The sequence below is a fragment of the Trachypithecus francoisi genome, unplaced genomic scaffold (genome assembly GCF_009764315.1).
Source record: "Trachypithecus francoisi isolate TF-2019V2 unplaced genomic scaffold, Tfra_2.0 Contig01440, whole genome shotgun sequence".
In the NCBI taxonomy this organism is placed as follows: Eukaryota; Metazoa; Chordata; class Mammalia; order Primates; family Cercopithecidae; genus Trachypithecus; species Trachypithecus francoisi.
The window spans coordinates 16,359,943-16,384,302 of NW_022681431.1; the positions used below are offsets into that span (position 1 = coordinate 16,359,943).

General features: G+C 43.0%; 1 protein-coding gene across 7 annotated transcripts in view; it reads left to right on the plus strand.

Moving 5' to 3' along the window:
* Positions 1-24,360, plus strand: part of EXTL3 (exostosin like glycosyltransferase 3) — a 136,562-nt gene that overhangs the window by 100,716 nt on the left and 11,486 nt on the right. For all 7 annotated transcript variants that reach the window (XM_033229554.1, XM_033229544.1, XM_033229565.1 and 4 more), the window contains 2 exons: positions 12,488-12,615; positions 18,868-19,012. In XM_033229554.1, coding sequence (XP_033085445.1) covers positions 12,488-12,615; positions 18,868-19,012 — 273 coding nt within the window. The remainder of the gene's footprint in view (positions 1-12,487; positions 12,616-18,867; positions 19,013-24,360) is intronic.

Sequence of the window (24,360 nt, forward strand, 5' to 3'; positions counted from 1 at the left end):
CATGGTGAGTAATGGAGAAGCCGAGCTTTAGTATGTCTGATTCCAGAAGCGGCAGCTTTAGTCACCTCCCAAAGGGTTTAGGAAGGCCTGTGTCATTTTCCAGGTATTCATAGAAGTCTTTTGGAAGACTGGGGTTGGGGGTTGATATTTTGGAGTTGGAGAACCAACTCCTGTGGAACCTTCCAGGGTGTCTTGTAGGTTCTTTCTCATTCTTTACTCTGTCTTGTGGTTAGGTGCTGTATTTTACAGGAAAAATAATAGCTAAATATGTAGGACAGGGCTTTAGTTCTGAGGAGTATATCCACTTCAGAATGAAACCTGGCATTCTAGAAGAGAGATGGCAACCATCTCTCTTAAATGTGCAGCCTTAGAGCAGGTCTTAAGCAGACTGCCAACTATTTAACCTGCTGCATATATAGTTACTTTCCGGCAAAAGGTAGCAAAAGGTCTGATGGGCCACACATTGCTAGAAGTCTAGTTTTTTAAAAAGTGTATTTCATTGGGAAGCCAATTTATTTGAATTGTTTTTCTAAGCAGCAGCATGGTATAATAAGTATGAGATTTGGAGTGATACAGACCTGGGATTAAGTAGTCATTTTGTGATCTTTGATAATTAGCTTTTTTGATCTCAGCGTTAAAGAGGAATCTAAGATAAGACAACTAAGGATTCTAGAAAGGTGCTCACTTATTTGATTCCTTCTTACCCCTTAATGTTAAAGGAGATGGAAGCCAGTATGTTTGTCTTGCCTATGCTGTGGGCAGCTTTAACTGACTTCACTCATAAAGGCTTCTTGTATCCTCTCTACATCATTTCTGTTTGTGTCATAGTTGTTACTGCCTACTTTCTCCTGTGCAAAGTACCTCTTTGCTTTAAATTTTTTCTTACTGCTGCTAATCTTATTTTTTTATTTAATTGAATTTATAATCAGAAGCTATTCAAAGACTGTAGGGTTATAAATCCTTTTTATCCCAGTTTATTTTGTATATTAAGTAAAGTTTTGTAAATGGGGAGTTTTTTTAATAGACTTCTCAAAGTTCACTTTTTTTCTTTCTGTTACGACTTTGTCATTGAAATTAAAAAAGCATTTGCTCTGTGAAAGATAGATGCTCCTCAAATAGTGGAATAATAGAGAAGCTGTTGTTTTCCATTTTTCCTGAGTTTTCTTTGATTTTGATAGGGATGTAGAGAAGCTAGTACCACCCCAGTTGACTGAAATTCATCGAGAACTTACCAGAATGAATCCTTTTTAAACAACTCTAATGGGAAATAAGTTGTCCTGACTGTTGGGCAGCCCATCGCAATAATACCTAATTGGAAAATGCCAGAAACTTTATAAATAGCCCATTCTAAACAGCTTTCTCATATTAGCATTACAAGTTTTTTTTCTGATCCTTTTAAAAAAAGAGGAAGTAGCTTCAGATGGAGAATTTCACTCCATCCTGTAAATATTCTGGTTGTGCTTTGTATCTAGGAGAGGCGGGTGTTCTGGCCTGCGGTTGAAGTTGCTGACATCTTGGATGTACCTGGGTATCAGAGCTAGAAAGAGACTGGTAGCTCTCTCAGCTATAGAAAAGTGGCACTACTATGATACACCTTAGAGTGGGTTTTCCGTCTGGATGTAGATATAGCCAATTCAGTATGCTAGCTTAAACCAAGGTTCCCAGGCATCAGTGAATCTACCCAGGAACCTCCATGCCATTTCAGAAAGTGCTGGGCAATACGGGCTCCTCTTATGCTCAGGTTCCCACTAACAACAGGCATAAATGCTGGATGTTTGTGGGCTGTGAAGTCTATTGAGCCCCAGCTATTTTAAGTGGAGAAGGATTGTCTTAGAGGTCCCCCATAGGACTTACATGTTAAAATTCCTCATTCTTTTAAATAATTACTTACATAAAAAGATCTAGCTTAGAGAGAAGGTGATCTTTATTGCCACCACCCTTGAACAGTCCTGTTTCAAATGCTCTGTGTAAAGAGAACTTCAGCACGAATGGGATGGTGGCGGGGCAAGGAGACAGGACTTGCAGAGAGATGGGAGAAGTGTCACCAGTTGAAATGGGTCTCCCGTTGAATGGGGTAGGACTACCAAACAGAGGGGTGATGGTGGGTATCTGTTCTCTCCCTGGCTCTTGTATATTTTGTAAACATGTGAATCAGGTCCCTTAGCTCCTGGAGCACAACAACAAAATACCTAATGAAAGCCAACTAGAGAGTATTGTTATGCCAAAGGATTTGAAGTCTAGGCTTTTGAAAAACTCTCCACTATGTTGGGGACCACCATTTTCATGGCACCTGACAGATGTTCCACTGTTTCCAGGCCTCTGTTGTTTCTGACGATATGTCAGTGGTTTTCAGATTTTTGTTTCCTTGTATGTAAGGTGTGGTTTTCTCTGGCTACTTTTGAAATTTTTTCTTTGTATTTGGTTTTCAGCAGTTTGTGGTATGCCTCAGCATGGTTTTCTTTGATGTTTATTTTGGAAAGTGTTGATATTTTTGTTTTCGTAGGTGGTTAGTTGTATTGACTCAGACTAAAAGCCCTGTCTCGTGAATAGCCACTCGCATGTTGAGTTATTTTGTATGTAGCTGCTCTGCTTACAGCTTGCACCAAGCATGCATGGCTTAGGGGTGGGCCAGAGACAGAGCAGTTTCTACACAGAACTTGGAGCTCCCCATCTCTGGCTTTCTCCTTTCTGAATTTTTCTCCTTTCTTTCTAGGGGCTATGGTTACCTTACACATTTCCTTTACAGGCCAGAAAGACCATAGGTTTCGCGTGAGAGTTTTAGCGGTCTTTCTTGGTACCAACTCTGGCTTGCTCTCAGGGTGAAAGCAACAGTAATTCTCCCTGTACCAGTAATTCCCTCCCTCTGAATTTAAGACCCCTCCATAATTGGTTGTCTTTTGTTGACTCTCTAGTGCCTTCTGGAAATTGCTTTTTTGGGATTTTTGTGCAGAGGTTATAGTTGTCATCTGAGGGAAGACTGGGTCTGGCAGAAGCTTACTCAACTCTCTGGAGGCAGAAATGCCAAGTAATCTCTTCTTGATGGATAGTCCCATTAAAAATTTTGGTTTCAGTTACTACGTTATTCTGACCAGTTTTCACATTTTCCTTACTCTGCTTTGTACTCTGGAAAATAGTAAGTAGGGTGGCCGTTTTAGAATCTGTCCTTTTGGAGTTGTAACATGTGGGCTGTTAGGAAAGGGACATCTTTCAGTTACTAACAGTGTAGTCTAGCTCACTCAAGGCATTGCTTCTCTTCACACTGTATACTCACTGATTCCTGAGACAGTCTCTTGGCAGCCCATCCCTGAGTCTTAGCTTTTCATTCTTTTCTTCATAAAGGGTATGGCCAATTTACACAGGGTACCTTGGAAGGGCTCTCAGAAGGGATGACATTTGAGCAGAAGCCTGAATGAAGCGAGCGAGAATGCCACGTACATTCTGGAGGGATGTATGGGGAATGGCAAGCGCCAGAAGCAGTGCCCAGTGCGTCTGGGTGGCACATTTGAAGGAGGTTGGAGTAGGCGGTAGGGTCAGCAGGTGCAGGACAACGTTTATCCTCTCTGCCTTAGGATGCCCTTGGAGGGTGTTGAACAGAGGAGGCACATGATTTTTATGGAACTATGGGGAAAAGAGCAGAAGCAAAAAGACTCACAGTAGCCTAGGTGAGGAGCGGTGGTGGGGAGAACCAGTTCAGAGATCAGCATAGCACACATCCTTGCAGACTGCAAGGTCTGTGGAAGTGATGAGGTCAGAATGCACCATTTTTTTTTTTTTTCCAAATGAAAATGTTAGTGCCAGACACAGTGGCTCATGCCTGTAATCCCGGCACTTTGGGAGACTGAGGCGGGCGGATTGCTTGAGACCAGCCTGGCTGACATAGGGGACCCCATCACTACAAAAAAATAGAAAAAATTAGCCAGGCATCATGCATGCCTGTAATCCCAGGTTCTTGGGAAGCTGAGGTGGGGGGGATTGCTTGAGCATGGTAAGTCAAGGCTGCGGTGAGCTCTGATTGTGCCACTGCGCTCCATCCTGGGTGATAGAAGGAGACCCTGTCTCTTAAAAAAAAAAAAAAAAGATACAAGATTTTTCAGTGCCCTTTTCCCTCTCTCTCAGCCTTTGATATTCAAATCGAACAGGGAGAGTTCTTTGTTTGGGTAATGTAAATATCATTCCAGGGGAGTTATTTTCATGCTCTCTCCCCAGTAGCATCTGTAGTGCACTCTTGGCGTCAGGAACTTTGTGGATGGGGACTCTGCCTCTCAGGCTAAGAGGCTTGGCTTCTGGCTAGACCTCAGGCAAGAGAGTGGAGATCGTTCTCAGGGCTTACTCCTTAAAGTGTTGGTAAGCTGTATTTTTTAATCTCTGCCCTCTCTACTTTTAAAAATATCCCTTGAACGAATGAGATAATTTCCTAAAATTGTGATAGCTAGGTGAAGCCAGCAGGAAAAACCTTGTCCAGCTTCTCCAGGTCCAAGACTGTGCAAGGTCTGGTGCACATCACTAGGAGCTGGCACATCTGGGTGGTTTGTTTTTCTCTTTGATAACATTTGACTTAATAACTTGGTGGCTATAGCTGTGGCTTTCTGTTTGCGAATGGGCTGTATGGCTGCAAAGGAAAATTATATAAAACAAGGCTACCCCAAACCAAAAATGAATAGCAAGAAATGCAGAAGTTTAAAGGAATTGCCGAAAGTCATGTTGCATAATTTACTAATTGCAGCAAATTGATTCTTGAGGTAAAGTCTTCCCCTCTTAGTTTATGTATACTCTTTTTACTAATTCAAAGTAAGGAATCTGAGACTGTGAGAATTCTGTTGCTTTAGGTCACTTGACTAATTGATGCCTGTATTACTGAGGACTTTTTTTTTTTTTTTTTGAGACACAGTCTCACGCTGTTGCCTGGAGCGTAGTGGCATGATCTTGGCTCACTGCAGCCTCCGCCTCCCAGGTTTAAGTGATTCTCGTACCTCAGCCTCCCTTGTAACTGGGACTGCAGGCACACACCACCATGCTCGGCTAATTTTTGTATTTTTAGTAGAGTCAAGGTTTTGCCATGTTGGCTAGGCTGGTCTCGAACTCCCGACCTCAGGTGATCTGCCCACCTCTGCCTCCCAAAGTACTGGGATTACAGGTGTGAGCCACTGCCAGCCCCAGGTCTTAGGACTTCTGACAATAGATATGTATTTTTTTTCTTTCTTTTTTTTTTTTTTCCCGCATGCACATTTCCTGGAGAAGCACAAACTTGTTTTTTTAAATATGTATATAAAATATAGAAAATGTATAAATTAAAATACATACAGAATATAAAATATACATGTAAAGTGTATGACAATTAAAATAGGGACTCAGCTAATATCATGTTATAATAATTGTTAACAGTTTTTGGGCATTTTCTGTGTGCTAGGCACTGTGGGTGGTCTTTGTCTGCATTCTCTCATTTGTTGACCTGCTAACCTAGGTTTTTTACCTGCACTTGCACTGGGATCATTGGCAACTTTTTCTCTTATAAGTTAAAACAGACTTGTCTCATTTAAAACATGTACAATTTTGTTTGTACTGTATGACATTCATATGTAAAGTTATAAATGGAAAACCAATGCACTGTTACCTTCTTATTCTCTTTCCTTCCTGTGCATTTTCTTGCTTTCTGCCCCATCACTTGACATTTATTGAATGAATCCCTTAAATAATGTAGTCCTCGGCCAGGTGCGGTGGCTCACACCTGTAATCCCAGCACTAGATGGGTGGATCACGAAGTCAGGGGTTTGAGACCAGCCTGGCCAAGATGGTGAAAACCCTGTCTCTGCTAAAAAACAAACAAAAAACAAAAATTAGCCAGGCACAGTAGCGGACGCCTGTAATCCCAGCTACTCAGGAGGCTGAGACAGGAGAATCGTTTGAACCCGGGAGGCAGAGGTTGCAGTGAGCCGAGATCGTGCTACTGTACTCTAGCCTGGGTGATAGGGTAAGACTCCGTCTCAATAATAATAATAATAATAATAATAATAAGGCAGAGGTTGCAGTGAGCCGAGATCGTGCTACTGTACTCTAGCCTTGGTGATAGGGTAAGACTCCGTCTCAATAATAATAATAATAATAATGATGATGATGATGATGTAGTCCTCTTTCTATCATATTCTTTCTGTCACTCACCTCCCTCCCCACTCACTTCAAGCTGTGTTACCTAGGTCCTCCTGAGTTAGGTGGGCATGACTGTGTGCCTCTTCCTGGATCTCATTTTCCTGTCCTGAGTTCTCTGATGGGTTCCTCTTTTAAGTTGGAGGAAAGGGATGATGGAGAACTAAGATCAGTTGCCGTTTCCTTTCTTGCCTGTGTGATGGCTTGATGTTAAGTTTCATTCTCAGATACGGATTTGCTATAGGGATGTGTTATGCATGTATGTGTTTTGTTGGAGGATGGAGATTGTTGGGCATGGCTGGGCTGGATATAATCTTAAAGAGAAAAAGGGCATTTCAAGTGTATTTAAATGGCCAAATTTCAGAGGTGGCAGCGTTCTAGGCCACGATTGCTGTCCCTTTTCCTTTGTGATGGGAGGTCAAGGGTCCCGTGAATGATACTGTGCAGAAGAGCAAGCGAGGCACTGTCAGGGAGCCCTGTGTGTGAGACAAGCCAAGCAAAGAGTGCTCCTGGCTTGATGCAGGTGGATGGGTTTTTTGCTATAGAAAACTACACTAAATACTAAGAGGTTTCCTAATCCTCTCTAGTTATCATTCTTTAAGATTATTACAGATATTGAATGTCTACTTATAATTTTGATCTAGAAACTTCTCAAGTCTTTATTTCATATTCTGTAAATAGAATGGCAGGGCTAAATTATGTTCTATTTTCTGCTCATTCATTCATTTATAAAACATTTGTTGAACATCTGCTATATTTCCAGGCACTATGGTCTATCCATTTTGGTTAATGTCATACCAGTAATTAAAGCGATAACTTGAAAGTGAGTTTTACTGTTCACAAGTTACTAAGGTGTAATCATAAGGCATCTAATAGCAATATGCTAGAGTAACATGAATAGCCAGTATTGTGGGGTCGGGGGAAGAGTGTTGTTTTAATTGGAAACAAAACGACTTCAACAAAAATGGGAACCTTTCCTAAACATGACACAGTCCCTCTGGTTGACTGGTTTCTGTTATGTTCAATCTGTCTTTTCTCAGATTCTTAGAGGCCATGCTAATCTGTGAGTCTGCATTTAGAAATTTTTTTTTTTTTTTTTTGAGACGGAGTCTTGCGCTCTCGCCCAGGCTGGAGTGCAGTGGCACAGTCTCGGCTCAGTGCAACCTCTGCCTCCCGGGTTCAAGCAATTCTCCTGCCTCAGCCTCCCGAGTAGCTGAGATTACAGGCGCACACCACCACGCCTGGCTAGTTTTTGTATTTTTAGTAGAGAAGGGGTTTTACCATGTTGGCCAGGATGGTCTCGATCTCTTGACATTGTGTTCTGCCCGCCTCGGCCTCCCAAAGTGCTGGGATTACAGGCGTGAGCCACTGCGCCCGTCCTGCACTTAGAAATATTTGAGCCTCTCTGTTCTTCTGATTTTGGTGCCAGAATGGATAATAGTTGGTTTGCTGAGCTTTTGTTTAGCCATTAAACACTGCAGCTTTGAAGCAAAACTGTTAGAAGAAAACTTTTACTCTTCCACTCATTTAGTTTTAGTTGGTGTTTGCAAACTTTGTGAGGGCGGAAATCTTTTTGTGGTTATGGGGAAAAGGGGAATGTCTTAGGTAATAAACTATAGTTACTCTTCCAAGTGCTGTTTGGTTTATTGTCTCCTGCAGGTTGACTCTAAATCAGGGTGTTCAGCAATGGCACAGTGACATTTTGGGTCAGATAATTCTTTGTTGTGGGGGGCTATCTTGTGCACTGTAGGATCTGGTAGCATCCCTGGCTTCTGCCCACTAGATACTAGATGCAAGTAGTGCACCCTTTTCTCCAGTTGTGATAACCAAAAATCCTTTCAGACGTTGCCACTGTAGCCTGGGGCAAAATCATTCCTGGTTGAGAACCACTGCTCCGAATTCTTAAAGCTGACTTACTGACTGCAGTTACTTGTCAGCTAACCACAAGTAAACTGTAGTGCTTGGTGTTGTGTTTCTGTGAATCTTTAACAGCTTTTCTGTTCTTTTTTTTTTTCTTTTGAGACAGAGTCTCACTCTGTGGCCCAGTGTGGAGTGCAGTGGTGCGATCTTGGCTCACTGTAACCTCTACTTCCTGGATTCAAGGGATTCTCCTGCCTCAGCCTCCTGAGTAACTGGGATTATAGTTGCCCTCCACCATGCCTGGCTAGATTTTTTAAAAATTATTTTTAGTAGAGATGGGGTTTCGCCATATTGGCCAGGCTGGTCTTGAACTCCTGACCTCAGGTGATCCACCCGCCTTGGTCTCCCAAAGTGCTGGGATTTACAGGCATGAGCCACCATGCCTAGCCCTTTTATTCTGATTGCTGTTCTGATTGTTAAAATGCAGTTCGCTATACCTGAACAGCTGTTGTCATTCCAGCCCAGAGCAGTTACGCTCAGAGGGTGAGCAGAGGTGGCAGGCGCCCTGTGTTCCTGGAGTCCTTATAGTTGTTCTCTTGTTGCTTCTTGATACCTAAGTAATGGACTTTAATAAACTTACTAAAAAAACTGGTGTGAAATCTAGGCCAAAACACTTTGATGTTTGACCTCCAACTCCATGACCCCACCAAAGTCTTCTAAAGCACAAGTAGGTTCTCTTGATTCAGTTGTTTAGGTAATTTTGGATATGACCTAGATATCAAATCATTTTAGTTTTTCTTGTTTTTCATTTGCAGGTGCAGAGTTAGGTTGTTTATAGGATTGTCAACTTTGATAAGTAACTTCAGATTTTGCAAACAGCATGGTGCTATGTTGAGTTAGCAGAGAGGGTGCTTACATTCACATGTCTAGTAAGTGGAGGAGTTGGAATTTGAACCCAAGCTTTTCTGAATGGCTCCAAAGCCATGCTTTCTCCCTCTGTACCAGTGCTTCTCCCCATTTAATGTGCACAGGAATCCCCCAGGGGCATGTTAGAATGCAGATTCTGACTCTGGGCTTGGAGTGGTGCCAGCACCCCTGCAGGCCCCAGTGGTATGCTGCTGGTCTTCGCTTCACACTTGGAACACTGAAGCTCCTTGCTATATTCCTGGTTTACTAATTGTGCCGTAGATAATCCATCTGAAGGTTAACCCACAAAACTGATAATCTTCAAGCCAATATTCAAGAACTGACATTTTCAAGTGGTTTTTCTTCATTTTAAGCTGTGTGTATTCACTGCTGCAGGTGACGGCGAGCTTTGTTTGGCTGAATTGGCAGAATTCTATACTGAGTGAATGCTAGGTGTGTTAGGAAGGTAAAATGAATGATCGGGGGGAGTTTGTTGAGGGAGTTTGTGAACAGCTACTATATGCCATCATTTCCAAGGCAGGCCTTATTTTACATTTTGTCATCTCTGAAACTGAGGATGCGTCTTACAATGGATGGCCTCTTACTATCACCGAGCTTGCCATTCAAGTCCGGCCCCTTCTTGCCACCCTCCCGCCCTGTGGCAAGTGGAGCGGACAGCTGCTGAGGTGAGCACATGGCATCTCCTCTCCTTGCCGCTCTCTCGTCTGACCTAGGCCTCACTCGTCCTTCGTTTTGTCATTGCGGAGTCTGAGCTTAAGACACCCTGGGCTGTACACTTGGGGATTTTTATGCCGATCAGACATGCTGCAGGGCAAGGTGGATCTCTCAATCTGTTGCTTGGCTTGGACATCTGTTAACTGTCCTGGTGAATCTGTTACAGATCCTTCTTTGTCTTGAGTTGGGCAGGAACTCCTCTGGGGCTGAGGTGGAGTCTTAAAAAAAGCTCTGGCCGAGAGTGTTGGCTGTCACCTGTAATCCCGTCACTTTTTTTGGAAGGCTGAGGGAGGGGGAATGCTTGAGACCAGGAGTTTGAGGCCAATCTAGGCTACATAGCAAGACCGTGTCTCTACAAGTTTTTTTTTTTTTTTTTTTGAAATTACCCAAGTATGGTGGTGCATGCCTGTAGGTCCAGCTACTTGCGGGACTGAGGCAAGAGGATCAGTCACTTGAGCTAAGGAGCTCTAGGCTGCAGTGAGCTATGACAGCACCACTGCACTCCAGCCTAGGTGATAACTCAAGACTACATCTCTTAAAAAAATTTTTTTTAAAGTTCTGTAATAAAGTAAAACATGGGATCATCAATTTCACATGCCTTCTTAATTAGCAACATTGTTTTTCCTTGATAGTACACAGATTAATAATACATTTTCAGGCCAGCTGTGGTGACTCATGCTTGTAATCCCAGCACTTTGAGAGGCTGAGTAAGGCAGATGCCATGAGGTCAGGAGTTCAAGACCAGCCTAGGCAATATGGTGAAACCCTGTCTCTACAAAAATACAAAAATTATCCAGGCGTGGTGGTATCTGCTTGTAGTTGCAGCTACGTGGGAAGCTGAGGCAGGAGGATCACTGGAGCCTGGAAGATGGAAATTGTAGTGAACTGAGATTGCACCATGACACTCCAGCCTGGGCCGTAGTGTGACTCTATCTCAAAAAAAAAAAAAAACAAAAAAAAACTGGGCGTGGTGGCTCATGCCTGTAATCCCAGCACTTTGGGAGGCCGAGGCAGGCGGATCATGAGGTCAGGAGTTCAAGATCAGCCTGGCCAAGATGGTGAAACCCCATCTCTACTAAAAATATAAAAAAATAGCCGAGCATGGTGGCAGGCGTCTATAATCCCAGCTACTTGGGAGGCTGAGGCAGGAGAATCACTTGAATTCGGAGGGCGGAGGTTGCAGTGAGCCAAGATTGTGCCACTGTACTCCAGCCTGGATGACAAGAGTGAGACTCTGTCTCAAAAAAAAAAAAAAAAAAAAAAAAGTGTTTTGTATGGTGGCTTTGGTTTGAAGAAGTTTATAAAGTTAACAGAAGTTTAGCAGGAAAAGTACTGGGTTTGGAATCAGAAAGTATGAGTTAGGACCGGGTGTGGTGGCTCATGCCTGTAATCCTTGCACTGTGGGAGGCCGAGATGGGAGGATCACTTGAGCTCAGGAGTTCTAGACCAGCCTGGGCAACATAGTGATCGAGAACTTTTTTTTTTTTTTTTAAAGGTATGAATTAGAGTTTTGGCTCTTGCAACTTGCCAGTTGTATGATATCACCCTGGGCCTCAGTTTCTGCATGTATAAAGTGAGAGACACTATAGTCTCCAAAGCTCTTCTAGCTCTGAATTAATTGGATTTTAAGTGTGCTAGAATGAATTAATTGAAGTATGAGGGCTCTGCATTAAGAACACAGAATAAAGAATTCTCCTGGTAAGGAGGGTGTGGCAAGAGGCGTCTTAACTAAACCTCCAGTGGGAGGATGGAAGAGAAGGTATTTGAAGCTGAAGAGATGCTAGTAGGTCACAGAGCTCCTTGGAAACCATTCATAAAGTTAAGTCCTCAGATGCAGTTAATTCATCATGCCAGGTAGAGGTTGTCCTCAATACAAGTAAAACAGTCTGTTGGAAGTAAGGTGATTTTTCGTGGCATTCTAAAAAGATCATTCTTCACGAGATGCTCTTTGTTTTTGGGGTTTGAGAGCAAAATAATGGTTCCCCTTTGGTTGGACTAATTAGACAAAGATACTCTAAGAATAAAATGAGCCATCCAGGTACTGACTGTGGTCATGATTTATATGAGTATTAGGTGGCAAGGTGAATAACACAGCTACCCACCCACATTGTAGGTAAACTAAACTGAGATATGGTAAAATAAAAATTGTTTTATATAGTTGTACTGTTTGAAGCACCAGTTTTCGTTCTATGAAGAAAATACTGCTTTGCATATATGTAGAATCACTTAGATGTTTTTTGAATTGGGATTTGCTGAAGATGCAGAAGCTGTTGTACTGAGTACATGACACCTTGAAAAGAAAGAAAAAGTTTGTGTACGAGTAGTCAGCACTGTAGGTAGGAATTGCGAAGGTGAAGTAATTAATCTCGACCACATGGGCTGTGCTCTTTTTTTGGGTTTATATCCCAAAAAGGCATTAGAATTGGGAGTCAGAAGTGACAGACTCACGAGGTTTCTGAGTTAGGTTTTAAAATTAATGAGCAGGCTGGGAATTCCGTAGCCATTGGAATCTCAGATCTACTCTGCCACCTTGTGTTCTCTTGGGAGAGTCGTTTTTAATTTCCCTACATCGTGTTTATTGCGTGTGTAAAATAATCCTCAGCTTTTGCTTGATTGACAAGAAAATTAGCTAACGAATGAAGCTGAAAAGGTCAATCCATATACATTTGTTGAAGTTTAAGGCAGCTTTTATTCCTGAAAGGCATATGTTAGATTTTACAAGTGCAGAGATCAGTCAAAATTATTCATTAAATCCAGCCATGATCTCCTTGGACTTAAATACACATTTTGTTTGACCTTCCATAACACAGCCTTGATTTTTAATGTTTTTCCTTCCTCATCACAGGTGGTTCGTACTGAGAAGAACAGTTTGAACAACCGATTCTTACCCTGGAATGAAATTGAGACAGAGGCCATCCTGTCCATCGATGACGACGCTCACCTCCGCCATGACGAAATCATGTTTGGGTTCCGGTGAGAGACTAATTTCCAGTCAAACACTTTAGGTTGCAAGTGACAGAAAACCTGGATTAGGCAGCAAAATGAATTTCTTGGCTGATGGTAACTGAGAAACCCTTACAGGTAGTCAGGGCTGATGTAGGACGTGGCTGAATGCAGGCTTGTAGAAGGCATTGGAGGAGTCTGTTTCTCTTTATCTCTAGGCTCCGCTCTGCATTCCTACAGGCCTTCCCTCTGTGGCCAGGGAGGTGGAATTCTTTGATTGGCTAGACTGTGGTTATCTGCCTGCTCCTGGTGCTGCAGGTGTATCATCCTTAAATCCAAACCACATGGGCAGAGAGTAGAGGCAATGGGTAGGGTAGTTCTCTAAAGGAAATAGGAGGGTTTTGTTTTTAGCGGAATGGGAAGTAACTTCCAGGCAGGCAGAAGTGACATGTTGCTGTGTGTTGGAGCAATGGAACAGTGCCAGGATCCTGGACCCAAAAAGATTTGGGGGAAGGAGGGTGTCAGAAGCAATGATTTGAAAGGGAAAAGAAGGGGAGGAGGAAAAGGAGGTGGTGGTAATGATGACGACGATGATGATGCTAAACATATGTTGAACCCGTACTGTGTGCCAGGGACTAGCCTAGGACTTTTTCTGTCTTATCTCATTAATCCTTCTAAAATTTGATGACATAAATTGTAGCTGTCTCCATTTTATATAGGAGTAAATTGAGATACAAGAGAACAAAACCATGTAGAAGCTAGGAAGTGGCAGCAGAGCTCTGGGTTCAAATGCACGTTTGTCACACTCCCAACGTTCACCCAGCCTTCAACTCTCGTGCCTTCTTGAGTCTTAGGAATTGCTGAAGGATCCCACTTGAGGGTCACTGCGGGGAAGAGGATGGAGTAGATGAAGGCTACTCCAAGTGTGTCAGGGACTGGGATGTTGGCTTAGGGACAGTTGGTTACCTGTTTATGGTGAGGGAAGTACAAAAATTGAGGGCAAGCATTCAGAAACTTTTAAAGCAATTTGACATTTACTGTGAAATCCAAGTATATGATTATTTTTCTTGCAGTTCTTTTTTTTGCAACATTTCTTCAATATAATTCATACACCATAAAATTCACTCATATAAGTGTACGATTCAGTGGTTTTAGTATATTCAGAGTTGTACAAACATCACCATGGTTAATTTTAGAAATCTTCATCACCACTGAAGGAAACCCTGTACCTAGTACCTATTAATAGCCACTCCCAATTTTTCTCCAACCCCTCTCAGTCCTAGGTAGCCACTCAATCTTTGTGTCTCTATAAATCTGCCTATTCTGGACATTTTCTATAAATAGATCCGTACAACCATGCATGGCCTTTTGTGACTTTCTTCTTTCACTGAACATGATGTTTTCAGGGTTCATCCATCTTGTAGCAGGTACCAGTTCTTTTTTTTTTTTTTTTTGAAATGGAGTCTCACTTGTTGCCCAGGCTGGAGTGTAGTGGCTTGATCTCAGCTCATTGCAGCCTCTGCCTCCAAGGTTCAAGTGATTCTCTCATGTCAGCCTCCTGAGTAGCTGGGATTACAGGTATGGACCACCACACCCAGCTAATTTTATTTTTTGCATTTTAGTAGAGATGGGATTTCACCATGTTGCCCAGGCTGGTCTTGGACTCCTGAGCTCAGGCGACCCGCCTGCCTCGGCCTCCCAAAGTGCTGGGATTACAGGCTTGAGCCATGGTGCCCAGCCCAGGTACCAGTTCATCATTCATTTTCTATTGATGGCTGTTTGGGTCATTTCTGTTTCTTGGCTATTGTGAGTAATGCTGTGAACCTTCATGTGCAAGTTTTTGTATGAACATGTGATTCCTCTTGAGTGTATACCTAAGAGTAATGTGGATAGCTGCTTTAACATTTTGAGCCTGTCAGATTGTTTTTCTGGGTGGTGGCCCCATACTGCATTCTCACCAGCAGTGTATGAAGCTTCTAGTTTCTCCACATCCTCATCAACGCTTGTTATTTTCTATTTTCAAAATTTATAGCTGTCCTAGTCATTGTAAAGTGACAACTCGTGTGTGTGTGTGTGTGTATTTTATTTATTTATTTTTTTTGAGATGGGGGTCTCACTGTTACTGAGGCTGGAGTACAGTGGTGCAATCTTAGCACGTGGTAACCTTGAACTCCTGGGCTCAAGTGATCCTCCTGAGTAGCTGGGACTACAGGCTCACATCACCACACCTGGCTAATCTTTACTTTTTTTTTTTTTTTTCTGTAGAGATGGGGTCTCACTTTGTTATTCAAGCTGGTCTGAAACTCCTGGCCTTGAGCAGGCCTCCCAAGTGCTGGGATTACAGGCATGAGCCACAGTACCCAGCCATACAGTTGTGATTTGCATTTCTTTCGATGTTGAATATCTTTTCATGCGCTTATTCATCAGTTAGCCTTTGTATACCTTCTTTGGAGAAATGGCTTTTCACATTCTTTGCCCATTTTGGTTTGGATTGTCCTTTTTTTTTTTTGAGACGGAGTCTCGCTCTGTCGCCCAGGCTGGAGTGCAGTGGTGTGATCTTGGCTCACTGCAAGCTCCGCCTCCCGGGTTCATGCCATTCTCCTGCCTCAGCCTTCCAAGTGGCTGGGACTACAGGTGCCCGCCACCATGCCCAGCTAATTTTTGTATTTTTAGTAGAGACGGGGTTTCACCATGTTGACCAGGCTGGTCTCGAACTCCTGACCTCAGGTGATCCACCTGCCTCGGCCTCCCAAAGTGCTGGGATTACAGGCGTGAGCTACCGCACCAGGCCAGGGTTTTTTTTTTTTTTTTTTTTTTTTGTATTTTTTTTTTTTAGTAGAGACGGGGTTTCACCGTGTTAGCCAGGATGGTCTCGATCTCCTGACCTTGTGATCCACCCGCCTCGGCCTCCCAAAGTGCTGGGATTACAGGCTTGAGCCACCGCGCCCGGCCCGGGTTTTTTTTTTATTATCATGTTATAAGAGTTCTTTATATATTCTAGATGCAAGTCCCTTATCAGAGATCAGAGTTGCACATATTTTCTCCCATTCCATGAGTTATTTTCTTACTTACTTGACGGTCTTATTTGAAGCACAGAGTTCATGTTTTGAAATTCAATGGATCTGTTTTCTTTGGTTGCTTGTGCTTTGGGTGTCATATTTAGAAGCCAGGCAGTTCATTTTTGTTGTATTTTACCAAAGTATTAATCTATAATAATTTTGGGGAAAAATTAGTTCTTCCCCACATCATTTGAAAACCACTGGAGGCCAGGTATAGTGGCTCACGCCTGTAATCCCAGCACTTTGGGAGACCAAGGTGGGTGGATTCTCCTGAGGTCAGGAGTTCGAGACCAGCCTGGCCAACATGGCGAAACCCTGTCTTTACTGAAAATATAAAAATTAGCAGGGCGTGTTGGCACGCACCTGTAATCCCAGCTACTCAGGAGGCTGAGACAGGAGAATTACTTGAACCTGGGAGGCAGAGGTTGCAGTGAGCCAAGATCGCGCCACTTCTAGCCTGGGCAACAGAGCTTAAAAAAAAAAAAAAAAAAGTCACTGGAGTAGATTTCTTTGGAGGTCTTGTTCAAATTAAGTGTGGATCCAGAATAGAGAGTTCTTTCTCTGTGCTTCCATTCTGTTCACCGAAGGCCTAACCTGACCTACCTGGCAATGGGGTTGCCTTTGGCTTAGGCTTGTAAGAGCAGATGCTCAGATGAAAAGAGCAGTGGCTTTATTGCTCATCTGTCTTAAATCCATCTGTAAAGAATGATTTGACACATTTCTCAAAAATTAGAACATCTGTTCTTATTCTCCTCCACCCAGCCTCTCACATTTCCTTTGACCTCTTGCCTAGTGTACTATTGAAGCAAGTCTATTGATAGCTGTGATTTAAAAAAACCCTTGTAAGCCGAGGTGTGTTTTTTTTTACACGATAACAAATAGCTGACTCTCTCCATTTGTTTTTATGAAAGGAAAAAGGCCATGCAGTAGCTCCAGGCGTGATCTTTGCTGCTGCAGGTGGTAGTGGTAGGGGGTGGGCAGTAGGGAATGTGTTTGTGCTGCAGCGTGATGTGGTTTGGAGCATGCTGAAGGATTGGGGTGGTGAGCATAGTCGTGGGGTGTTAACAGGAGAACTGCCAACCCTTAGATCCAAGAATGATTTTGATAAGGAGCCCAGCTTTAAGGAGTTTGAAGCTTATTAACATAGCTGGCATTAAAATAGCTTCCAAGCCCCTGATTTAGGGACTTCTGACCTTGCCCATGCTATTTTCCAACAGATTTGCAGGTGGTGAGAGAGTAATGGGAAGCCTTTTAATGTGTCTCTTAACCGTCATTCATGTTTGAGATTTAGCCTCTGGTAATGGAGCTGGTGAATTATTGCTGTCTGTACATCCCAACCTTTTCCTACCCTGACCCTTTTCTCATGCGTTTGGGCATCCTTTGATCTAAAGCCTTTCTCTTATTAATCTCCCCAATTTGGTTATTTCACCTTAATGGGAATGAAACAGACCTAAGTTGAAAGGGTAAGTCTAAGAATGATTTCCTCTGGCAAAGATAGATCTTGACTCATGTCAACTTATGTAGCCAAGAAAGAGACAGATAGAATCAATCGTAAAGGACAGATAGAAAAGGTATACCAAGAGACTTGAGAGCATGTGTCCAAAGGAATACACGAATTACCAGAGCAGCATTATTTGTAACAGAAGTGCAAACAACACAGAGGGCTAAATACTGTGGTTCCATTATGTGAGGTCCCTAGGTAGTCATTCATAGAGACCGAGAGCAGAATAGAGGCTGCGGGAAGGTGGGAGTGGGGATGAATGTTTAATGGGGACAGAGTTTCTGTTTGGGCAGATGAAAGAGTTCTGGAGATGGATGGCAGGGATGGTTGAACAACACTGAATGTCTGTAACGCCACTGAACCATATATTTAAAAATGATTAAGATGGTACATTTTATGTTTATTTTGCCACAATTAAAAAAAAAATCACTTGTCTTAAAAAACCCACCTAGAAGGCTATTACATTGTGATAGAAATTGTGATTTCTCATCTTTTGGATTAGATTAGAGTCTTCCAGACTTATTAGGAGAGGAGCTCTTTTTGAAATAAAATCTGTGTCTTAGGAACTGAAGTTCCATGTAAGTGATGAGGGAGTTTGCAGGCCTGTTGGGTTCTGTGGAGCTTAAAACGCTTTCAGTTCTCCAATTTATCCTGTGAAACTGGGGATCAATTTTATTTGTTCTACTTTGCCTATAAATTTGGAGATGATATAAAAGTTTCTACTGAAACATTGAATTCTCCATTTATTTCTGCCATTTAATGAAACCTTTCAGTTGTATGCTTCTGTAGACCACTTCTCACGATACACGTTTTTCCCTCAGCCCTGCTCAAATTTGGAATTAGGAGTGGTGCAGTTCAGTAGTCTTCTGTGGTTAAACCAGTGGTCTCTAAACCTTTTTATTATGTTCCTTCTTCATAAAAGAAAAGTGTGCAGTATATGTAAATTACATACACGTCCTACTGAACTAATATGTCGTGCTCGTTAAAAACAAAGCCTTTCTTAGAAAACGTTGGTTCATTCATTTTTAGAGCCAGGTCTTGCTCTGTTGCTCAGGCCAAGTGCAGTGGTGCAATCACAGCTCACTGCAGCCTTGAACTCCTGGGCTCAGGCATTCCTTCCACCTCAGCCTCCCAAGTAGCTAGTAGTACAGTTGTACTCCACCATGCCCAGCTAATTAGAAACAATTTTTTTTTGTAGAGACAGGATCTTGCTATGTTGCCCAGGCAGGTCTCCAACTCCATGCTTCAAGCAGTCCTCCTGTGTTGGCCTCCCAAGTGCTGAGGTTACAGGCATGAGCCACCCTGCCCGGCCCTTTCTTGGAAATTAAATAAGCTAAAAAAAGAATTGAAATTGATATCATCTTCCTGCTTCTTAGTAGATTATTGTACATACCCCATTCTGGAGACATCCTTAGTAGATTATTGTACATACCCCATGCCTGGAGACCCCTTTCCCAAGTTATGACTTAGTCTTTCTGGAAGGGCTGGAGGATACTGACTGCTAGAGGAACAATGTGCAGGTGCTTATTAAGGAAGCTGAATATGGTACCTTATTTGCTTTTATCCTGTTTGGCTTGTTGTTGATTTTGTTTTATTTTGGAAGGATAAGAGAAGTAAAAGCCTAAGGGCCAGAGCCTGTAAGGTGGAGGCAATAACTGTGAACACTTTTGATGACCCTAGAGCTCTGTACTCAGGTCTGTGTATGCCCTTGTGTTTTTCAAGGGTGTGGAGAGAAGCTCGGGACCGCATCGTGGGCTTCCCTGGCCGTTACCACGCATGGGACATCCCCCATCAGTCCTGGCTCTACAACTCCAACTACTCATGTGAGCTGTCCATGGTGCTGACAGGTGCTGCCTTCTTTCACAAGGTAGGAAAAAGCTGGTAATAATGGCATTGACTTGGTGAGAGTTTGGCCTTTGTGTGATAGTGGAATGCTGCCCTCAGCTTAGCTCTCCTAATGCTTCTTACATGTTTCTTCTGTGCTAGAAGTCAGTTGTTTCAATTTTTAGAGACAATGATCAAGATGCTTAGAGCAACTCTAGGATAAAAAGTCAAGATGAGAGGGTTGCCTGTACAGTTGCACATAGGCCATTTGGAAACCACTTTGTCTTTCTGGGCGTTGGCTCTCCCTTTGTAAAACTGAAGGCTGTGGGCTAAAAGACACCTCAAATACCTTCCAGTTTCACCACTGCCACCCCAGATATGGCCCAGCTATCAGAAGGTGACCTGGGCACTTTTCGGACTTAGATGTACCATGCCTGTCCCAGGCCCCGTGATGAGTCTCTGTGTGGCTCTGCCAGTTCTTTGTGATACTTTAGTGCTTATTCTTTCACTGTGTCTCATAATCTGATTTTCACTGAATATCTGAAGCTTAGGAAGGACCCTGAGATCTTTCCTCCTCTACTGTTCTGTGTTCTGTTTTTTGCTCTTGGCCTGTCTTCCCTCTCAACCTCTTCCATTCTGTAAAGTGGCCCTTGACCACGTGTGGCCACAGAGCACCTGGCACATGACTGGTCAGAATGGAGACGTGCTGTTAAGTGTAAAGTGCACAACAGCTTTCGAAAACTTGTAACAAAGGGTGTCACATAGCTCAGTAATTGTTTATATTGATTGCATCTTGAAATGCAGTTAGTTTGGATTACTGGGTTAAATAAAATTATTGAATTTTACTGTCTCTTTTTACTTTTTAACGATGTGGCATCTAGAAAGTTTACAGTGCTGTATGTGGTTTGCCTTCTGTGTCCATGAGTGCTGCTCTCTACCTCCCTCCTGAGGTCTTCCCGGGCCCTGAGGAGTCCCTGTTCTAAGATTACCCCGTCATTACCCCCACTGCCCACCTCACAGAGCACCTCTTCTGTCCCGAGTCTTCTCTGAAGACAGTGCTCCCTTTAGCCTTTTTTTTTTTTTTTTTGAGACAGAGTCTCGCTCTGTGCCCCAGGCTGGAGTGCAGTGGTGCAATCTCAGCTCACTGCAAGCTCCGCCTCCCGGGTTCATGCCATTCTCCTGCCTCAGCCTCCGGTGTAGCTGGGACTACAGGCGCCCGCTACTGCGCCCGGCTAATTTTTTTGTATTTTTAGTAGAGACGGGGTTTCACGATGTTAGCCAGGATGGTCTCGATCTCCTGACCTCGTGATCTGCCCGTCTCTGCCTCCCAAAGTGCTGGGATTACAGGTGTGAGCCACTGCGCCCGGCCAGCCTTTTCCTGTAGACTTTGAGGCACTCATTTCCCCACATCTGTGCTTTGGCACAGGGCAGGCGTAGGGAACGTTTTCATTGCTTACGAATGACACTTGCTTCCCAACTGGCACATAAAGTCTCATTTGCAGCTCCTGTCGTCTGTCTTCCTGCCATCTACTAGCCTTTTCATCGTGCCCTGACAGTCACCAAAGATGGTGGCACCTGCCTCCTTCTCTTTGTCTGCATTCACAACCTCCACGGTTCTGGCGCCTTCACTGTCCTCACAGAAGACCCTCCCACCGCTTTCTCTGCATGGATGGCGAAGTGTCCCGGGGTCTAGCCTCTGTTGCTCGTCTTATTTTCCCTAGGCGTTCTCTCACACACTCAAGGTTTTGAGGCTTTTCTTAGCATCTGCAGGCTGGTGATTTCCTCTTCTGTATTCCAGCCTTGGCCTTTCTTGCTGAGGTTTGCGTTTGTGTATTTAATTGTTTTCAGCATATCTCCCATTTGCCCCTCAGACACTTCAGATAAACTTTTCCCTCACTGTCTCTCCCAGCTCCTTGAAGTCTTTTCTCCCTTACATAGCTCACATCTCAGGTGGTGACATCTTGCCAATCACCTCAAATAGAACAATACAATTCATTTTTATAGGGACTTTTTTTGTTTTTTAAGACAGGGTCTCACTGTCACCCAGGCTGGAGTGTAAGGGTGGGCTCTCGGCTCACTGCAGCCTCAACCTCTTGGGACCAGGTGACCCTCCTGCCTCTGCCTCCTGGGTAGCTGGGATGACAGACATGCATCACTACGTAGACCTGACTAATTTTTTGGGTTTTTTTTTGGTATTTTTTGTAGTAGAGACGCGGTTTTGCAATGTTGCTCAGGCTGGTCTCCAACTCGTGGGCTCAAGCGATCTGCCCGCCTTAGCCTCCCAAAGTGTTGGGATTACAGATGTGAGGCGCTGTGCCTGACCTATAGGGACATTTTGAACCAGCCTAAGCAGTCATTAAACTTCCAGCTGTTCTTTTAAAAACTTAATGTGTGAAGTTGATACACTCATCCCATTCTTGCACTTCTCCTCAGGACTTCCTTTCCTTGGGTGGGTTTTGTTTGGGGAATTGCAAGTAGGGTGAGAGGAGCAGGGTGTTAGCAGCTGGTCAGCTAAGAAGGAGCCACTGACTGATCTTAGCAGTGTCTACTCATACCTTAAGGATGTACTTTTCTTCTGAATTGCCTTCTCAGATTCAGATTGTTCTTTAAAACCACCAACGGTCAGGTACCTCTACTTTCAAGAAACCATTTACTTAATGAAATTTAGTATTTTTCCTGTGTGAAAATCTATAAAGAAGATTACAGACCAGCAGCCCCCAAGCCTCACTTGGCTTCCAGAGAGATTTTTGGGCCCTCTAGTGTTGTCCTGTACACTGACAACTTTTAAAAATCAGAAGATTTCGTAAAAGACCTGAGCTGCAATACAAATGAAGATCAGGTACTATGAGGCCCTGGCTGGGGCTTCATGGCGGCTGCTCCTGTAGTTGGGGCCCATGATGGGGTCTGTGTGCACTCACCTGCCTGTGGCTCTTCATTTTTCTTACACCCATTTCTGTTTTTATTTTTTTGAGACTGAGTCGTGTTCTGTGGCCTAGGCTGGAGTGCAGTGGCACGATCTCGGCTCCCTGCAACCTCTGCCTCCTAGGTTCAAGCAATTCTCCTGCCTCAGCCTCCCGAGTAGCTGGGACTGCAGGAGCACGCCACCACACCTGGCTAATTTTTATATATTTAGTAGAGATGGGATTTCACTATGTTGGTCAGGCTAGTCTTGAATTCCTGACATCAAGTGATCCATGCATGTGATAGATATTTTTTAAAGGTTGAAATAAAGATGAAACAAAATTTTAAAATAATGTGATCACTAAAGTCTTAAATTTTAGTGAAAGCAGTATGATTGAATATGTTTTATTATTTTTGAAAATCTTGATTGGATACTGTGTGTTACAGCAAGTCAAGTCTGTTTCTAAATTAAACTTTTTTTTTTCTTCTTTTCTTTTCATTTTGAGGTGGAGTCTTCTCACTTCTTTGCCCAGGCTGGAGTGTAGTAGTGTGATCTTGGCTCACTGCAACCTCTGCCTCCTGGGTTCAAGCAATTCTTCTGCCTCAGCCTCCCCAGTAGCTGGGATTACAGGCATGTGCCACCACACCCGGCTAATTTTTGTATTTTTAGTAGAGATGTGGTTTCACCCTGTTGGCCAAGCTGGTCTCGAACTCCTGACCTCAAGTGATCCACCGACCTTGGCCTCCCAAAGTGCTGGGATTATAGGCGTGAGCCACCGCGCCTGGCCAACATAAATCATTTTTGACAGCAGAACCACATGCTGATGGAAATAACTGAACATTTATTCTGATAATGCTTTCATCATAGTTTTAAAAAAAATTATTATTAAAAGGTAGTTCTTATTAAAATGTCACTTCTTTCAAGACATGAGTTATGTTAATATATTCTCATCAGCATACTAAGGACAGTCACTGGCCATTTAAAGGGTCAATAAATTTGAATTACCTTTTTAAAAAAATGTATTATTTTTTATTTTATTTATTCTTACTTTTTTTTTTTTGAGACGGAATCTCACTCTGTCACCTAGGCTGGATTGGAGTGGCACAATCATGGCTCAGTGCAGCCTAGAACTCCCAGGCTCAAGCGATCTTCTCACCTCAGCCTCCTGAGTAGCAGACATTACAGGCACATACCACCACATCTGGCTATTTTTTTTTATTTTTCATAGCTATGAGGTCTTCTCCCTATGTTGCCCAGGCTGGCCTTGAACTCCTGGGCTCAAGCATTTCACCCACCTTGGCCTCCCAAACAAAGTGTTGGGATTACAGGCATGAGCCACCATGCCCAGCCTGGATCACCTTTTTGTTTAAAAAAAAAAAAAAAAAAGTACAATTCATTTTTTAAGTTCACCAACTCTTAAGTACTTTGCTGTTTAAGTTAGTTTAAGTTATCTTAAACGAGCACAATTGTTCTGTGTTACAAAAAAATTTTATTATTTCACTAAATAGATTATATTGTAGGTAGTGAAATACGTTAATCAGTTTAGCTGGGCACTTCACCTGTTCATTTGTTCATTACAGCAAATTGCAACATATAGCAGTTAACATGTGCCCTGTCTTGTAGTATTTGCTGATTTCTGTGGTATGAATAAATATTCTTACCTTGGCTGATTTGAAGTTATCAACATGAGTCACTGAACATGGATTTGGGAAGAGATACACAGTTGTACACCATTACATAGTAATTTCAACATAAACAGTAGATATAGGTAACCTCAAGTTAATAGTAAAATACAAAATTAGGAAGTAATGAGTTGAAGGCATTTATTGCATGGATTTTTAATATAATTATTTAATTTGAAGTTTATGTAATTACATCTTTAATGGCTATGTTTAACAACAAGCTCACAACATTCTGAAAATGTAGCAGTCGGCATTCATGAGCAGGTGTGAGTGGCTCCAACACGCCCCTCTGTGGGCCTTGTAGGACAGTCTGAGAACTTTGCCTTTTACTCGCAGTGAGATGGGAAGTGTTGGAGGCTTTGGAGCGAAGGGGTGACATGTTCAGTTGGCTTGAGTATTAACACAGTCACCTGCTGTGCTGGGACTAGCATATAGGGAAGAATATGGCAGCAGGGAGAAGATTTAGGAGCTGATGTGGAGAATCCAGGCAAGAGATGAAGGTGGCTGGGAGCAGGGGATAGCCAGGCCGATAGCGAGTAGTGACCAGACTCAAGAATCTGTACAGGAGGCAGCAAGGGATTGTGTGTTTCATGGTTCTGTGATTTATTGAGATCTGAGAAAATAACCAGGCTTTTCCCCCTCACTTATCTTTTTTTTTTTTTTGGCCATTGTTAGAGATAAAATAGTGTTCAACTGAACCAGCATCTGACCTAGTTTGACAGATCTTTATATTGATTTCAAAATTGCTGCAGTACCAAGGAGATGATACGACATTGTTACTAAAGGGGGTGATGATGGCAATTTGAA